The 19,987-nt window shown below is 40.4% G+C and overlaps 1 protein-coding gene across 2 annotated transcripts in view; it reads right to left on the bottom strand.

The window, feature by feature from the left end:
* Nucleotides 1-19,711, bottom strand: part of prkcbb (protein kinase C, beta b) — a 100,878-nt gene extending 81,167 nt beyond the window's left edge. Inside the window, exons 1-2 of one of the 2 annotated variants that reach the window (XM_067615753.1) lie at nucleotides 19,235-19,711; nucleotides 17,595-17,626 (exon numbers count right to left, since the gene is read on the bottom strand). In XM_067615753.1, the coding sequence (XP_067471854.1) occupies nucleotides 17,595-17,626; nucleotides 19,235-19,413 (211 nt within the window). In that variant the 5' untranslated portion in view covers nucleotides 19,414-19,711. The remainder of the gene's footprint in view (nucleotides 1-17,594; nucleotides 17,627-19,234) is intronic. The other variant, XM_067615751.1, reaches the window with a different exon arrangement.
* Between the last annotated feature and the right edge of the window lie 276 nt (nucleotides 19,712-19,987).

Here is a 19,987-nt window from a genome sequence, read left to right as displayed (position 1 = left end):
AAGATGATTTTACGTGGTCCAGCTTACACCTCCACCCTTATCCTCCCTCTCATTCACTCCATCTCTCTCTCTCTCTCTCTCTCTCATTCACTGCATCCTTCTCACTGTCTTTCATTCACTCCATCTCCTTCCCTTGATTTCCGTCCGTCACATCCCCTCTATCTCTCTGTTTGTCTTTTTCTTTCCATCTCCCTCTCTATCTGATTCATTCATCTATTTCCTTTTCTGCAATTTTTAATTCAATTTCCCTTCTCTCTTTATTACTTTCTGTCTCCATTGTGCTCGCTTTCTGTCTCCCATGTTTAATATTATTGCACACATGCTTTTTGTTAACAACATCCTAATTCAAACTCACACAGTTGCCATTTATTTTGATGACAATACCAAAATTATTAAATGGTTGCACTATAAAAATGCCTGTCACAATTTCTTAGAGCTTGAGGTGACGTCTTCAAGTGTCTTGTTTTGTCTGACCGACTCTCTAAAACCCTAAGATATTCAATTTATACTGATGTAACGAAGATAAAAAAAAACGTAAATCCTCAAAGCTGCAAGCAAAAAATGTTTGGCACTTCTGATCAATAATTGACCGAAACAATCTTATCTTGAAGATGAATTTTGTGTCAATAAACTAATCAATTCATTGGCTAATCCTTACAGCTGTAGATGCCAGGTTTTGGTACCTGACAGTTTTCAGTACTCAGTCCAACAGACACATTTCATTTGGTAACTAAATCTATTGACAATCAATATCTAGCACTAGTTGAAAAGATTACAATCTAGAAGAGACAGAATCCTGGGGAATCAATTTGATTAGTTATTGATTCTCGTTGTTATAATTTAATTCAGAATCAGTCCTCCATTCAGAATCGATTCTTGATTGAATAAATAGGAAAAAAAGCACTATCTTCAGGCTATAACTGCAACATTATTAATGTCACTTGCAGTAGAAAACACCCTCTTCGCTGCACAGTAGTACCATGGAAACCTGTCCTCATCCATAACGCTGTAGGGACGCAAGTCTTTTGAAATAAAACAGGTGGATGGACCAATTTATTTTCTTTGCCAGATCAAAGTTGGCTGAGTTTTTGGAAACTGCAGCAGTGTGTGTTTATGACTGTCTGGGTAATAAAATACATTTTAGTAAGCTAGTTCTTAAGTCATTAAATCCAAATGTCTCAAAACGACTGCCTTCTTTGAAGATAAAGACAACTCTCATTCCGTCAATATCAATAATTATGTTACTAAGAACATACAAAAATCCATTTTTGGAATCTGTGAATTGTAAGAATTCTGATTCTTATGTAAATTGATTTCCTCACACCCCTAGAAGAGGCTAAAATGAAGCACTATTTGTAAAGAAAAAAATAATGACATTTACACTGTTAATCTATGCACCAATGCTGCCTCTCTTCTCTCTTTCTCTGTTTGTATGTGTGTGGAGGGCTCTTAAGTTTCCTCTCATACCAGCAGTACTGTACATCTACCTCCACAGTATGACCTGAACATGTCCAGCCAACACACAAACACAAACACACACACACACACACACACACACACACACACACACACACAGAGCCCTCTAATTTCCTGTACTGTAGATCAACTTTTCACTCTCCTGCCCTCCTCCCTCACTCCCTCCACCCTTTGCTGCCACTTTGTCTCTCTCTCTTTACTCCCCCACAAATAGTACCTGCTGTTTTGGGCCAGACAGCAAGAAAAAAAAACTAAGGGTAGGAAAGAATAAGTTAGAGATATAGAAAGCTTGAGTGCATACATTACGTGTATATGAGTGCTCGCTATATTTAATTTGTTGAAGAGTATAGTCATCATCCTCAACATGCAGTTTTATCTAATCTACTGATTTACTCATTTCAGAGAGAGAGAGAGAGAAAGAGAGAGAGAGAGAAGTGGTATGAAGAGGGAGGAGGGAGAAAGAGTGGGAGAGAGAGGACAGAGGGGTGAGAGTGGAGAGCTGCAGATATTAACAAGAGAGCGGATGAGACTAACAGGTTTGAATACCATATAATGAACTAGATGCGAGCTAGAAAAATGCTGCCATCCATTGCATAACAAAAAACAAATATTTTCACAATACCACAGGTCTAATTTGATGTTATGACTTCTACTTCTATCTTTTGGAAAGATAATTGACACACTATCATGGACACATACAGTCAAAAGCAATCCAGTACAATAACCCTGCAATAGCTGCTGTGTTTGTGAAACTTCGATTCAAGTCTAGGGTCATTTTTGAGGCCATAGTTGGTGGTGTTAATGTACTGGACGACACTCACAGGAAGGCCTTAAATGACAAACAAACAATTGTCAACTCTCAATTACCAGCAGTCAACAGTCTACATCTGCGGTTTTGTGCTACGACATCATTTATCACAAACCAATGTACCATTATAATTCAATAGTCATACAAACAATGGTCTGCTTTGTAAAAGCTTCTAGATGTGCTCATCTAAACAGCTACACAGCATGAGTGTTATTTCCATAAAATCCAGTGGAACACTGTAATTGATGCATTATGGAACTGCAAATGGACTGCATTTTGTAAAGCACTTTTATTTTATTATTCAAAGTGCTTTAAGATTTCCCTTTCACTCACCCATTCACACACCAATGGAAGCCATCATCGGTGTTTTGTTCAAGAAAACGTCAGTACGTGGCAACAAGGAACCCAGGATTGAACCCCTAACTCTGTGATTAGTGGAGAACCTGCTCCACCTGCTGAGCCGCGTTATCTAATTCATAAACATGAGTCATTGAGATAGAAGCAATTTTCAACACATTACATATGTGCTCTGTAATGAGAGCTCTCATTAAAACAATGCAAAAAAGCACTTCTTCTGCTGTTTTGATTATATCTCAAACCTGTACACACACATAACACCTGTCTGGTGCAAAGAGTGGAAAGAGGAAAAGCTTTGCAAGGTGACAAAATGTGTCAAGTTGTGTGTAGTCACGTTATTTATAAAAAACACTCTACAAAACTTTTCATCTTTAAAGATGTAACTTGGCAACTATGATAAAAAAAAAAAACTTTCAAAAAAAAAACAAAACTGTCTTTCCAGTTTTGGTTCCACCCTCCACCTTTCATCTTTTTTTATAAACAAGACATATGTTTCTGGCTGACTTGTGCTGTGGGTACCAGCATTACTGTATCAGAGACTCACAAAAACAACAACAGGTGGTTCTTTCTCCATTAATGTCAAGTGCAATATGTAAAAAGCAGTAATTTCTCAGATGCTGACAGCAAAAGGACGCTGAGGGATTATAAACAAAGTAGGGTTACAGCTACAGTTGTAACTCTTTGGCCAAATAACAAGAAAAATGCATTGTTTGTGTGTGTGCTGTAATTCTTTGACGGAAACTAAACTCAAGACCTTGTGTTTGTGTGTGTTTCTCTCTTTTTCTATGTGTTTGTGTGTGTGTGCCTGTGTTTGAGGGCAGGGCAGGACATAGTCTACAACTCGCTCAATGCTTGGCAACAGACCAGTGCTGCCTGGCTGCGGGTTATTCACTCTACATGTGCACACACACACACACACATGCACACACACACACACCCACACACACACACACAAAACATAAACATATTATAACAAAAAACATTTTAGTAATCATGACAGCCAAGATCACAGACAGACAGCTGAACAACACACATTCAAATATCTATTACTCTGCCTGTCTGTCTATCTTCTTTGCAATTTCAAATTTAAATGTGCTTTATTGAAAAGCACCGGAGCTACACCCAGCAAGGTTATTTAGATGGCGGTTATATTAAGAAAGAATGAAAGAAAATTAAGTTGTCACATTGAAGATAGGCGGGTGACATTTAAACAACACACTCCTTCCTACACACTTAAGTCATATAGCACATAAAACCACAAACTATAATTGTCACAGCTACTAGTTTATAGAAACTATACAATAAATATTAAAGCCACAAAAACTGGCAGAATGGATAGAAAACATTTTTTTTTAAATAAGGGGGAAGATGACAGATGACGGAGGAAAAGCAAGCATGAGCAACACAAACGCAGAAAGGCAAATAAAGAAAGAGATGGAAAGATGGAGACAGACAGAAAAAGAGGTCTGGGATCACTGCACTCCTGTCCCTGTTGCTAGGTTACCATCTGTAGACGAATGGGTTAAAGTATCTCAGGAGCAACAGTGACATAGTTAGCTGGTCTCCGTCAGACAACACACACACATACACACACACACACACACCTTGGAGGTGTATGCAGAAATGGAGCAAATATGTTTACCCAAATTTAGATAAAGATTTTGTCATTGATATAAGAAGACGATAACACAAACAGGAACACACACACACATACACATACACACACACACACACACACACACACACACACACACACACCACAGACAGAAAGAAAGTCCAAACCTGGAGTGAGTGAGTCCTTATTGCTGTAAACTGAAGAGAAGTCTAGAAACACACGTTGAGAAATAAACATTCATTGCCAGGGACACTTGTAAGTTAAACATATCATAAACCCACTGAAAAACACTGTTAAGTCACCATAAACATGTCATAAATGGGATATTATCACAAGCTTGACTATATTTCTACCAAATAACCTTCCAACAACATTTGTTAAACATTATATCAAAGTTTTCTGGGTTTAATTTTCCAATGCTGGCACTCAGTTTGGAACCAAACTCCTTATACAATTGCAGCCTTTTTCAAAGAATACTTTGAAACCCACAACAGCAGCACAGCAGCATCTCTCCCCCCCAGCAGTTAGTAATCCAGGTGGGCCATCCCACCTACACACACCATGAATCACGTTTTAGACATTTAGCTTATCTCATCATCAACACCCATCTGTTGATGATGAGTGCAAATGATCTGGTTCAATTTGTATATCACCTATATTACTAACAACAAATACTGAGTGGTGCAAAAGTCCTGTAATGTTGATGATGTAGGAGACAAGTGCCAGGAAAGTGAATAATTAAAGACAGAATGAGCAGAGGGGGCATATGATTTGTTAGTAATGTGGGTGGAAGAGTTTGAAACACACCCTTAGCTTTCCTGAGATTTACACAAACATATAGCAAGAATACATCATTTTGGAGCTTTTACTGCACGACTGTCTTTATTTATTTTTGAATATGTTAAGTTTAGTTTTGGGAAATTGTGATGACATTTTAATTTTAAAGACTAAAAGACTGAGCGATTAATCAGGAAAGTAATCTGCAAATTAATCAATAATGAAAATAATCGTTAGTTGCAGCCCTGTTTTTAGTAACACCTCAGGGCCAGACATGGCTAGCCGGGGTGAGTCCAGATTATTTTTTAGACGATTACAGACTACTGTACCAGTGAGGGTTAGGAAAGGATGAAACAACAATATGAATAAAACAACTCAAACTGTGACACAAAATTGTGCATAAATAAACACCACTGCAGCTTAAATGCTGCTACCAGTGCTAGCAAGAATGCTACCATCAAGAGTCATCAAGTCAGAAACTTTTAAATCCTGCTCACAGGAGCTTTAATGATGCCTGGTTACCTGCCACAGTGGCTGGTGGAGGCCGCCAATCAAGCAGCCAGAATGAACCATTTCCCATCTGTGCTGCAGGAAAGCAGCTATTGACAGAGTTAAGTAAAGGTGATGGTACTCTCTGGGACTGACACATATTTACAATGGGTTAGCACCTATTAATGTGTTACAACTATGCATAAATGTCAACAGCCAACAAGACATCAGTTTAATGAGCTGACACTTTCAAATATCACAATCTTAGCAATACTGGAGAGTAGCTACCTCTATCTGACAAACAGAGGTTAACTATAAAGCAGTAGACTATTGCTTCTGGTCAGCGGTCAACTGCAGGCTGATAACCAAAATGACTAAATAGGTGTTTTGTGAGTGCCTGTGTGATTATTTCAAAAATGACTCATATGAGTGTTTTCTGATCTGCCACCCCTCTTTTAAGGGTATAATTAAATTTAGGAAAATATAAATACTTGGTTACAGTCAGGCAGAGATCAGCCTGAAGGTTAAACTTAAACCAACAGAGACTGTTTGTTGGACTAAGGACATCAACAGTGATCTCCTGTGTTGGATTCACACTTTTTTGTACACCCAGACGTCCGCCACAACTTCTTCCCTAAGACATTTTGTGGCGGTGTAACAATGTCATATAACTTCTACTTTTGTAAATCAGAAAGGACAGTAATTGTACAACGGCAACAGGCCACCTGAAACAAATATTGATCATTTGACAGGTTTGAATAATGACTAATGCTGCCTTTTTTCTGATGAGGACACTCTCCAATTTAGGTCTTGATTTTCTGGATCCTTGCCCTTTATTCAAATTCATCAAATTTGATGGAGCATGATAATATCTTTTCCTCAAACACGTAATGTGATCATTCACATTTGCTTATTCTGTCAGTCTGAGGAGGAAAGATTTAAATTTAGACACACCTATAGTTTGTGTTCAGTCTTTTTTAGTTTGTGTGCGTGTGTGTATATGTGTGTGTGTAGGCTGAGATGTCAAACGATCTTGACCCACATTGGCTGTCTGATCCGTCCCGATATGTCTCCAAGGTGTCACCGTGGCAACGGGTGTACTATTGCTACAAATGTCAGCAGCAAGGACAGCCAAACCCTGAAGGAGATTGTCTGTCAATGTGTAACTGAAAGTGAGTACAAGCGCACACACACAAACAAACACACTCTTAGTGATCAGTCTTCAGATGTGTGAAAGTAGATCAGAGCAAAAGGAGCTGGCCCTCGCTGACAAGTAAAATTAGACTCTGTCGCACACAAACCTGTGGATTAACACACACACACACACACACACACACACACACACACAGATGCATCAGATAGCCCCTGCTGATGGACTGATAAACAGAAACAGTGACAACTCCTGTTTTAAGCTGATTTACTCTCTCTCACGTCTTTCACTTCTCCTGTCAGTATACTGAACAAGACATACACATATCAAGCAGTCTCTTGCATTAGACATACGCACACGTTGTCCTAAGTCACTTCTGGGGACATTACGTAGACTTACACTCATTTCCTGGAGACTTACTCTAACAATAACCATAACCGCTGGCCGAAAAATCAGCTTTTTCCCAATTGGGAACACAGCTTTTGTCACCAGTTGGACAAGCCGTCCCCAATTAACTGGTCTTTAGTCTAAAAGTTTTCCCCAAAAGTAGCCTAGGACACACACACACACATACACACACACACACACACACACACACACACACACACCCTCTTTAACACCCTCCACATTAAACTGAGAAGAGGAAGCAGTTCTGGGAGGAAACACACTGGGTGTTACTGTAGAGTGACTGTCAGAAAAACTATCACTGCAAACAAAGACATGACAGAGTCTCAGTTTACATGCATGTTTACTAAAAGCTGACAATCAGCTAACAATTTCACTTTCCTTGTATTTGTAACCTGCCTGTCTGCTGTATTAATGAATGAATTTGTTTTTGTTTGTTTGTTGCATTTTTAATTACAATTATTTAACTCTCTTTGGTTGCACTGCATAATTCTGTATGAATTAATTAAATATGCTTTGATCTGACTTATAACTCCACTTTTTGAATTCTTCTGCAAAGTTTTTCATTTGTACTTTACATTCATTGAGAAAGCTGCTGCAATTGAATCACATTTACATTCATACTGTACAGAAGTAGCTAATGATTCGAATCCTGAGCTTCAAATGAGCACAGCAGCAGCACAAAATTCAAAACTCATCTCAATGTCTCCTCCATTCGTAATAATCACAGTGGGCCTTTCCACCTCAAACATATGATTCATGCTGTATTATGTTGCTGTGTTTCCATGAGCACAGCCTGTTTAGGATGCAAGTTTGTTGTGTCTGAAAAGCACCAGGGGAACAAGGGAAAAATCAATACACTATAATGCTGCAATATTTTTGGCCCCATCAATAAGCTGACAGTGTATGCGCTACAGTAGCATGGCTTGAAATACTGCACAATGGTGTACAACATGAACTCTTGAAAATGCTGCAAATACAGTCATTGACAGACTGGATCGGGTCGATGCTTCGCTGACAATAATCTGCAGACTGACTTTGAGAACTCACACAATGCATTGACTGCAGCTGCTAACAGTGAGGGTTTGCATGACAACCACACTACAGTGAGATATTCTGCGCTAATTCTAATTCATCGATTTTGTTGTGTTAAAAATTCAAGCATTCACTGTTTCCTGACACAATGTTAGTGTTTATGAATGTAGAGAAGCCTGAACAGCATTTAGACTATGTGGCACATAAACTGTCTATTAAATGCAATGCTAATGAAACTCCACGTAGACTGCAGATTGGGGCCTAACACCCCACAAATTAAAGAGTGCAAGAAACATCACTCTGTCTGAATAATCGACAACCTAGAACTAGACAAGAATTCACTGCAGATTTTACATAATCTTACCACAAAGCTTTGATCAACCTGCATTATATTGAGGAAGTGACATAGATGTCTGATAAAGACATGATGATAGGTGTCTCATTTAACAAGGAAATGATACTATAAAAGCAGCTCTAGTAGCCTCTGCCTCTTGAACTGCTGGTATTTCTGAAGGCCGCATGGATAAGAACCCTGCAGTTTCTCTACTTTATTCTCCTTCCCTGCTTTCTCTTAATAAACACCTCGGTCGCTTTTTAATCATTGCCGTTTTTCTGGCGCTTTCCAATGTTCTCCCTTCACACCTACGCACTCAGCCCACCCTCCTCCTCCTCCATTCCCCTCTCCACTCCCCCATCCACCAATCCATCCATCCATCTAGCCATCCATCCATCCCATTTGGTGGTACTCTCAGTGGAACACTTAGGCTATTTATAAAAGCATCAAAGCCCACAGCTTCCAACACACAGCCACTAGAGAGAAAGAGGGGGAGACGGTGAGAGAGAGAGAGAGAGAGAGAGAGAGCGGTGGAGGGAGAGGTGGGGAGCTAGAGCAAAGGAGGAAGGAGGAGAGAGGGGACACTGAGAGGCACGGGGAGGGGGGGGGGTGGGATTAGGGAAGAAGAAGATGAAGAGGGAAAAAGACAAAAAAAGGAGTGAGGTGAAGGGGAGAGAGCAGTAGGTCAAAAGAAATCAGGAAGGAGGAGGAGGAAAAACAAAAGACTGGAAGAGAGAGTAAGATGTTTTCATCCATTTCCCTTTGCTTCAGTATCTCAATGATACACCTCAACATCAGCTGTGTGTGTGTGTGTGTGTGCGTGCATTTTTCTGCGTTTAATGCGTTTGTGCTTGAATACCCATTTTGTTTTTGGGCACACATTTGTGTGATCTGTGTGTGTGTGTTCATGCATGCATGTGTGTGTGTGTGTGTGTGTGTGCATGTTTGTGTGTGTAGGAAGCAGGTTTTGGATCCAGAGACCTCCCACCCACACAGGTTGGAGTTGCAGAAGCACCTGAGCTGCGTTCGGCACTGCCAACAGACACCAATGTTCACTAACTCATTTGAACCCAGATAGGCTCATGAAAAAGCAGAAAACGTATTATGTGAATCCAGAGGAACCGCGGGCGCCATGCCCAACGACAGCTCAATGGTTGCTGGTGAAAGCAAGAGACACCAGATTAAACTCGAACACAAATGACTCCTTTAGTCAAAGGGAGGCTTGAATAGACCTCTTGAATACATACATTTTTCCTTTTGACGAGGGCTAATAGCTGCAGCAAACAAGACTTTTTTGGGGCTTGTTTTAGGTGAAATCTACACTGCGTGCCTAGACCGTTTTATCTCTCTCTCTCAGCTCTTTTCTATACCCCTTCTTCCCTGTCCATTATCTCCTCTGCCTGGAGGCAAAATCTCACCCACCACCTCTCTGCTCGAGTGTCATTCCAGCATACCTTTTTCACTCATTTTCAACCATCCGCCTTGTTTAATTTATTCTATTTTTTAGAATATACTGTATGTAATTGTCCTTTGGCTGCAGGAACCAACCACTCTAGTTTTGTGCAGTCCTCTTGATCCAGAGTGTGATCTTAAATCATACAAAACAGCTGTGAATGTACCACGATTTGCAACAGCATGATACAGTATGCACAACAAGACCTCATATACACTGTAAGGGGATTATTTTTAGGATGTGATGCTGTATAAAATGGTAGAATGAATATATTACAGAGAACTTAGCATGCATCTCTATTTTTGACCCAATTTATCCTTCCTCAATCTTCATCAGTTCCTCTTTTTTTCAAATTTAACCCCCTCTCTCCTCCTTGTATTCTCTATACTGCATGTTTTGTACTGCATATGTTTCATATTACATTACAATCTTGCTCTCGAAGGACATGTTACACATCAATTCTTCTGTTTTCCCTGCACTTGCTACTGTATGAGCCACTTTCTTTAGGACTTTCAAGGAAATCACATGTAATCCTCCTCTCCTTCCTACGCCCTTCCCACTCACTTTCTCCCCCCTTTTGTCTCTCCCTCTTCCATCTATGGATTCCACCCCCACTTTTTCTTTCCATTTTCCTCTGCCTCCTCCCCTTTCTCATCTCTCATCTCATCTCTCTTTTCCTTCTTTTCATGCATCTCTTTCTTCCTTTCTTTGCCTCCTTAGCTCCCTATTTACCATGCCACCCAGTCCCCCCCCCCCCCACCTCCATCCCTCTCAAGCTCTCTAAAGGGATAATTTGTCCATTAAGGCTGTGGGGAGACAGTGGAGGACACTTGACCGCCAGTGACACACTGAAACCCAACTCATTATTAACACACCCATTTAGAAATGCACGCATAAACACACACACAAAACCAATCACATGGAAGCATTACAGTACACACAGTTCTGGTAAGCAGCACAAACAGCCATTAAGGAAATAAGCGCTCACTGGTTCATTAAACGGAAAATGCGGCATGTGCACATGCACACAAATTATGGGTGGGCCACAGGCGCCTTGCACCCCAGTCTGAGTGCTGTGCCTGCCCAACCAAAACTGACATTTTTACTACAGACTATATGCTTTTCAATGTGTCTATAGTGATAAGTCTAAGGGACCTGTCTTTACTGAGAGTGACGTATTTGTGCCCTCTAGGGAGTTGCCACTGTAGCAGCTTGATTGGGTCTCTGTGCGCAGTGAGTCAGGCCAATGTTTCTCATCAACCAGTGGTATCGGTGGATGTTGAACTGGACTGACTGGGCCAGTGCCACAGAACCACAGTATCAGCAGGCAGCTGGAGGAGGGAATGAATCAGCTGGTCTGTAAGCTAGTCTTAAGGCCCCTTTAAGCTGTGATATATTTGGTTGTCTGAGACGAAAGTTGACAATTGTGAGAGAAACCTGGTAAAATCTATAGTCAGTCCAAAACTGTGGTCCTTGATCACACTGAGACAACTGACAGACGATTTGGAGCTTTGGTGATCAGAGAGAGCCAGACATCGCCGGAAATTCAGGACCAAATTCTCTACAACCTTTGTCTTCAAGCCAATCATTCGTACTCTGATTTCGAATGAAATGACAGAGAATACATGGGCTGGCATGACATTTTGTAAGTATCATTTTTGAATAAAGTTTAGGGGAAAAACATACATTTTCCTTAATAGATTCATGACAAACACAAAACAAAACAAGGGTGGCAACACAAAAAAAAGTCTATGTGACTTTGCTGCATTTTCAAAGCATAAGAGTGGTGCAGATAGATGACAGGAGCTACTGACACGCCTCTGCCTTCATTTTTTTTCTATTTACATTGTAGCCCTATAATTCACCATGCATTAATCACACAATCTGACATCCCTCAAATTAATATCATATCACTGTTGTCACACATTCTGAAGATTCCTTTAGCATAGTGTACACCTCTAATCCAGTCAGTTTTAAAATACTAACTAGATACACATGTTCCAATTGGAACATATGAAGTATAAACGAGAGCCAAGCAATCGAGAAAATGTAAAGGTCTGTCAAATGGAAAACGATGAGCCTTGGATTTTATGAACGTGAATGTTTTTTAACAGAGAAAGGGGACTAAAATACAGATGCAGAGAGCTGGACTGCGTCAGGGTGTGTGTGTCAGGGTCAGTCCTATCCTGACACACACATACAGTATAGCTAGTTATGATTGAAACTTTACACCTTGCAGTTAAATTTGTGGAATTTCACTAAACTGCAGGTACGGAGGGTCGGGGTGTTGGCTTGTTGTGTTTTTAGTGCAGTGTGCTTCTTTGTTTCATGGTATGAATAGTTAGCCTTATAATCATATCAGTAACAGTTGTTAAGTGAATGTGGACATAGTGCAAGTGCAGCAGCTCCTTGCAAAATTTAAATGTACTAATTGATCACCAACAATGTCGTTCTGGCCTTCTCATCCAATTAATTTCCTCTGGTAACAGGTGTGCTCCTAGACTCTTTCTAGTGCATGGAAAACTGGACAGTAGAATCCCACTGATGCATTACAGTTCACTGTTTACTACAACAACAACAACACCACGGAGGCAGAGAGCCGCTCCAACCAGCAATACAACACACAGTTACACAATATACAAAACCCAGACAGCACACACTGTATTTGCAGTATCAGACTGTGCAAATCACCATTCAAAGTGATGGAGTTTTCTTCCCTTTTATTCATGTACTGTATTCATTCACTTTTCCCACCACTGAAACAACACAGATGAAAATATACAGTAGATGTAGAGTGTATGGAAAGGTGAGCATATGAACAGGTTTCACTTTTAGATAATGTTTTTCTAAATCAACAAAAAACAAAATCTCTATTTTTAATATTAAAAACACCTCCTCTGGCCATTTAAAGCCTGTAGTTGTGTCCATGTTCATGAAGAAAAATGGCTTTGGTCAGCTTGAATTCATGTCAGACAATAGATGTAATACATACTGAGCCAAGAGCTGGACAGCCAAGTAGTGGACTATACTGCTGGAGTGGTTTGTGACTCTAAACAGTAGATATTTGATGCTGCATTATGGAAGCTGAAAATAGAAGACACTGACCATAAACTGCAACATCTCTGGTTTGAGTCCCTTGTAAGATCACTCTCTCTCTCTCTCTCTCTCTCTCTCTCGCTCTCTCTCTATCTCATTTCCTGTAGTTTCTCTACTACTGTCTGTAATAAAGGCTTATACTGTAGATGTCCAAAACATACATTAAAAATACTGCTGAAATCAAACAATCATGACAAAAGGTGAAGCAACTAAAAACACACACAATCTCAGGCAAGAAATACAAATTATGTGCTTCACATCAGCTGGCTGTCGGTAGATCTAAAAAACATCAAATCATGTTTGAAACATTAACACAAATGTCTACACCACTTCCTTCTTACCACAAGCATAAGCAAAACATACCACAAGCTGTTGCTGCTTTATGAAACCTGTTACAGGCTGCTGTTGGGGGTGCTGCTCCAGCCCCCCACCTTCCCCTTTGCTGACTACAGCTTGATTTATAGGTCGCTCAGAAGAGGTTTCTATGACTTGTTGTCTGACCATGTTGGAAATCAAACTTGTTTATAGTTGTTCCAAACAGCTTCACTCAAAGGTGGAGTGAAAAGCCGTGTGGGTGTGGGTGTGAATGTAGGAAAGTTACAGAAATGGGGGGGTGTTAATGGGCTTTTACTGTGTCCAACAAGCATGTCTGAAGGAGTATACAGTCACCTTAATTTAAATGCAGAGAGCAGGACCTGGATCATCAAATATTGCATAGCCATGCATACATTTTACTTCATGACAAGAGTCAAGAGTGTTCCAGACTGAAAGGTAGACTGCAAGGTACACTGAACTGTTTCCCTCCATCTTGTTTCTAAAAAAGGGTGATGAAATTAACTTCCTTTTTCACTCATGACAAGGTTGAATGAAGACCAAGAGGAACAAATGGCACATTGTCAAATGCTGCCAATAAAATTGAGCTTTGCTGAAACCGTAAACATTTTCTTTGCAGCTCATCTACAATTTTTGGGGCGAAGAGTGGAAATAAACTACTGTAAGAGAGGAGTGAAATTAGAGAGAGAGAGAAAAAACTTGAAGACGAGTTCATTTCTGAGTGATCAGTGGAAGGTAGACAAGATCTGATTCAGGTTGCGAATGTACAATCGTTCCATAGACACTGTGGAAATGAGTAATGGTCTCAGAATACTGTGATAAACTTACAAGACGCAGGAGCTGTAGTAAATACAACTTACATTTAAACATGCAGACCATACACTGTATTTAATACTATCTCTCTTATACAGTGTGGGTGATTAAAATGTAAAATAAAAAAATAAAAACGTCTTCTCTTTCTCAGACAAACTGCACCACAGATCCATCTATTCATGCGCTACAGTACATCATGCTGTATAAACACAAACAGCCTCCCTTTAGTTCTGTGAGAACTATGTGACTGTCAAACAGACACAACCAAGAGGTAAAGCACACCCAAACACTGATCTCACTTTACTCCGCGTGTGTGTGTGTGTGTGTGTGTGTGTGTGACCTTGCAGAGGAATTCCCTTTCTCCCTGAGCTCTAGGGAAGTGATACCCTGCTCCAGACAGACAGATTGGTCAGAGAGCAACTCAGGACAAACACACAAACATACCTGATGGAAGAAGTAGGTGCAAACTGTTGCTAAGTGCTGGCGATTACTAACTCACATACACACACGCTGAAAACACGTTATTTTGGAATGCTGGAGTGAGATCTGAAATTTCAGATGTGAAATACTCTTGTTCCCTTTCCCTCTTCCTCTTCTATCCATCCATTCTCCCATCTATCCACCAATGTCCATCCCCAGGTGCCCCTAGACCTACAACAGCACTGCCACCGAGGTTCCCTACAGTGCAGCGGATGCTTGCCCTAAAGGACACTATTGACCTATCACATATTCATATAGGCTAATTACCAGCAAACCCACTGCTGTGTTGAACAGCACCTCTTCCATCTTACAGCATATAGACAGCTGCGTCTGAATTTTTCACTGTTGCTAGGAGACGTGAAAATCCTTGACAACATCCAGTTGGCTGTTAGTACAAGTAGAAAAAAACACAAGTAAATTGATAAAAACACAAAAGTCCAAAAGCACCTCATCATTATTATAACTATGTTTCTCTGATAGTTGATGTCGTCCTAACAGCTACGAACCAGATGCTGACGTGAATGAAGTGAATCTGTTTCCACTGTGAATTATGGAGATGATGGACAGGAAGAGAGCGATAGGGAGGGAGGGGAACGAGGGCAAAGAAAAGCAAAGTAGCAAACTGGCTCTGAATTGTTTCCATGACTAACTTTGCATTTGTTTAAAATGATAATGTCAATGTCACACAGCACAGACTGATGGGAAAACTCTTGAATAGTTAAATTTTTCTATAGGGTTATCTTACGACAGTTCTGTTTCTGAGTCACTATGATATTCAAATGGCAGAAAAAAAACTGCAGCACACATAAGTTTCATCAATCTTTTCTGCGTAGATGAAACCAGCAACAGCCACAAAATCAGATGTCTCGCTCCACTTCATCATTAAAGGAAGTGAACACTGCATCGCTGTTGATGAGCTGATCCTAAATGAACAAGCCCTAACCTCTAATTTTATCCTCCATCAGGGGTGCAAGCGGTTGACTTTTAAGCTCAGGGACGGGACATTTCCTGCTAACGTATCTCAAAGCTCTTAAGTACACAACAGGGTTTTTATTTTACTGAAGACATTTTGACATGCAACAGTATAAAACACAAGTGGAAATAATAAAATTAATTAGCTGCTTTAGATTCAAAGTCCTGATTTTGTGCATGCTGGCTCACTGTCACATTGTCAAGGCTTACTGGGACACTTGAATACAACCAAGCCATCATAAATGTCATCAGTAACACCTGTAAATTTTCCTACTATGACATGTCACTATTTCTGCTGTGATCTTATTATATATTTGACTTGTTTTTTTAAAGAAATACATTTGATGATAGAGCTGGGACTATTTAAAGCTCAGTCACCTAACAGAGTAATAAATAGGATATCTATTGACTTCCTGAGCCTTGGTTAGCTTCCTATAGTACTATCCATAACTAAATCTACACCTACAGTATGCTCCACTCTGTGAATCAAGCAGTCCTGCCTCCACTTCCAGACTTGCCTTGGGCGCACTATATATTGATTCCCATGGAGACTTTTCATACTAATTTTTAATAAAGCTGAAACATAATATCGGGTTACTCTATATGAAAATATATATGGTTACTTTATATGAAAAGCTAAATTCACTGCTGTAAGGAACAGAATATTTCCATGGCATTTAACAACCACATGTCCCTCCGTACAGTATATTGTAATATGTCAAAAATCCTGCTGTCTGTTCTTTCTTCACATCAGTATTTATTTTGTCCCATACTGGAGTAAGAGCTTCACAATATCGTTCTTTGTTCCTATCTAAATCCCTAGTTTCAAGGATCTTTTAAAATCGCTACACTTTGAAATAATTGCACACCAGGGAGGTTGACTGGCTTGTCATGCTGGTGACGTCTGGAGTCAAGATTTGAGGCTTGGTATTGGTGTTAAATTAAAACCCACTAAAAATAATAACACTAAATAAACAATGACATGCCCTCATTTTTATTAACTCCAGTAATTGTCAAAATAAGTGAAGTTCATTGCATGTTTTTGTGCAATATTGTTTTTGAATTCGCCACCTTGTGAATCAGAAATAAGAACATGGGACCTCAAGTTCACTCACATTCATACATAGAAATAGATAGATCATACATAGAAAAAAAAACGTAAAAAACGATTAAATGATTTACTAGAGAAGAAGAAAGTGGAGAAAGTAGTGGAATAAAAGAAAGAGACAAAGGTAGATGTAGGGAATAGTGGAGAGTAAAGAGAAAGAAATCAGAAGAGAAGGGAGAGAGATAAATTATGGAGATAAAGAGAGGAGAAAATAAACCATTATTAAGAAAAGATCGGTCTTGTCTGAACCTCAGAGACAGAGATTGAAAGTGGGCAATGGGAGAACCGAAGAGAGACACAGAGATACTGTAAACAGAGAGAAAAGACAGAGAAACAGAAAAGGATGAGAGAAACTAGGGACGTCATAGTTGATATTCAATCATTAAGCAACTATCTATTGGCTAGATAGTTAGATGGCAGTAAGTGGACTCTGCTGCAAGAGACCACCATTTGCTTCCTGTTTCCAACCGCAAGTTGGTACATTTTTTTAAAAACAATATCGTGGTGTTTACTGTTGCCATGGCAACATAGGTTGCGTAATCTTAAGGAAGTCTAAACTACCTTTCAAGTAATCATTTTAACCCAAGTCATGATCTGTTCCTAACCCTAACCACATGGGTTTTGTGCTTAAACCTAACTAGACCTTAACTCACACCATCAAATATCATTTTTTTCTAACAGTGATTTGTAACGGTCCTATGGGTCGTTATGGAGTGCAGGTACAGTCTACCTATGTGGTCTGGTCCCAATCCATCCTATAGAGGGTGATGAAAACCCTCATATATGTCATTTTGGAAGTCATTGTAAATATATCTATTTATTCTATTTCTGTATGAGACTGTGTTGGTATGGGTGTGTGTGTGTGTGTGTGTGTTTGCGTTTAATCCACCTACCTTGACACTGGAATCCCTGCTTGCCAAAACCCCTGTGGAGAGAACATACACAGAAAACAGGTTGAACATTGTACAGGCACAGGCGTGCACATGAACACATGGTTCACACACAACAACAAAAAAAAAAAAAACTTGAAAAAGGAATTCTGAAAAGCTCTCTCTTTGCCTCAAGACATTTGCGTAAAGCAAATGTCAAATACTGTCTGCCATTTCTGTCCTGCAGTGCTAAAGCTTTCCATTCAAAAGAGCAGAAAATAAAATCATACACACACCACTGATGTATGCAGGCAGTGAGGACATTTGATTATTGTATGAACAGTACACTGAGGTCATCTAAGGTCCACTCACAACACACACACATACTGTTCTGTTAGGCAGGATTGTAGCTGCCCCAGGGCAAGATGGTAAACCACACCTAGTCAGTGGTATGGAGAATGCTGGGATGCCTGCAGGTGTGCGCACGCACACACACGCACGAACACACATTCAGCCCTGCTCATTTTCATATTGTGGCTACAAATAGATTATCTCTCGGGGTGTGAAATCACTTAGTGCCCTCATTGTTCTTTTTCATTATGCTTATTGACCCAGATAGATAGATAGATAGATAGATGGATAGATTTTATTGTTTAAACGGGTCAAGCTGATACACAGGGTGCACAGTGTTCCTCAATTCAGAGGTATTTACAACCTGTGAGACAATTCCATGAACACGCACATAAGCTGCACACTCACATACACACAAGCACACTCTCACACGCACATTCTTCTAGGTCAAATCATTTATCCATTCACAAATTAAAAAGCCCGTCGCAGGACTTAAATAATGGTCGTTTTGGGAATAGTGCACAGCAAAGATAATAAGAAACGGGACAAATTAGGCCAACCTAGAGCCGGAAATTCATTTAATAACCCGAGCGCTGTATCACTGTCTAGTAAACCCCGGTGGGCTGGTGACATGTCTGCACAGGTGACTGAGAGGAGAAAATTAAGAGAGAATGAGAAGGAGGGAGAAGAATGAAGTTGTGTCAACAGCTGTATCAGTGTTTGAGCCTCTCTCAGTTCCTTTGCCTACTTGATGCCATCAAACAATGATCTGTAGCCATTCCTTTTTACTGGTGCAGCCCACATATCTTTCCGTCTTCCCTTCTGCCCTTCCTTACACATGTAGCATCAACAAGTCCATGAATAAGACTCAAATCGATGTTTATTTTAGGAAAACTGTGCAACCAGTGCACCCCTCCCACTTTCTTTATTCCTGCTGTAACTTAATGATGCAGTACTATTAAAAACAAACACTATAGTCTACAGCCATTTTGTCTTTTTCATGTTTATCTCTCCCTCTCTCTACCCTTTTATTTGAGCTGTTGTCATTAAATCATGATCTAAACAGAGCTAACTGTTAAACTGAAACTTGTCCTGTTATTTTCTTGAAAGCCTACTCCATTTATTTTCCCATGACTAAACTAACAAAGGCTATTTTTAAACCATTATATTGCGCACCAAATAATGCCATTTTCCATTTCTTCACCATATGATATAATAGCACCAATTAATGTATTAAACCAACTGAAATAAATGCATTTCAAAAACTGCTCTCCATGTGAACCCCTCCATCCATCCCTCTGTCCGCTCCTCACCAGATGAAGTCGGTGCAGTGGCTGCAGAAGGTGGGCTGCTTGAAGAAGCGCGCGATGAATTTGTGGTCCTTCACCTCGTGCACGTTCTTCTGGCGGAGGGCTCCCTGGCGCGCGAAGCCTCGCATGGGCTGGCGGGGTCCGTCCTCCCCGTCGCTGTTGGCCGCCGCCGAGTCTGCCATTCTCCTACTATCTGTGCAACTATCTTTATTTTTACTTTAACTTACCAACGGAAGTTGGTGGCAAAAAGAAAAAACGTTTCTGGAGTTAAAAAAAGTCGCTTCTTGTGCGTTGTTGCGAGCGGAGGAGTTTGAAACCGATCAGCTGATTTAGTTTTATTTAGTTTGTTTAGGTTTTTGCTATCGTGTCCTTCGGCTGACTTGACGAGCTGTCGCTGCGCTGCTCTCCGCTGCTTCCTCCTTTTCTTCTGAGCGCTCAGAGAGCCTCTGACTGTCAGAGAGAGAGAGAGAGGAGAGGTACAGACAGAGAGAGAGAGAGAGAGAGAGAGAGAGAGAGAGAGAGAGAGAGAGAGAGAGAGAGAGATACAGAGGGAGAGCAGAGATACAGAGAGATACAGAGAGAGAGAGGAGAGATACAGACAGAGAGACAGAGAGAGAGAAAGAGAGAGAGGAGATACAGAGGGAGGGGGAGAGAGAGAGCAAGAGGAGAGAGAGAGAAAGAGAGGGGGGGAGAGAGGGGGAGAAAGACAGAGAGAGGGGGGGAGAGAGAGGGAGGGGAGAGGGAGGGGAAAGAGAG

This window comes from Thunnus thynnus, chromosome 17 (genome assembly GCF_963924715.1).
Source record: "Thunnus thynnus chromosome 17, fThuThy2.1, whole genome shotgun sequence".
In the NCBI taxonomy this organism is placed as follows: Eukaryota; Metazoa; Chordata; class Actinopteri; order Scombriformes; family Scombridae; genus Thunnus; species Thunnus thynnus.
This window is presented reverse-complemented; position numbering and strand designations above follow the sequence as displayed.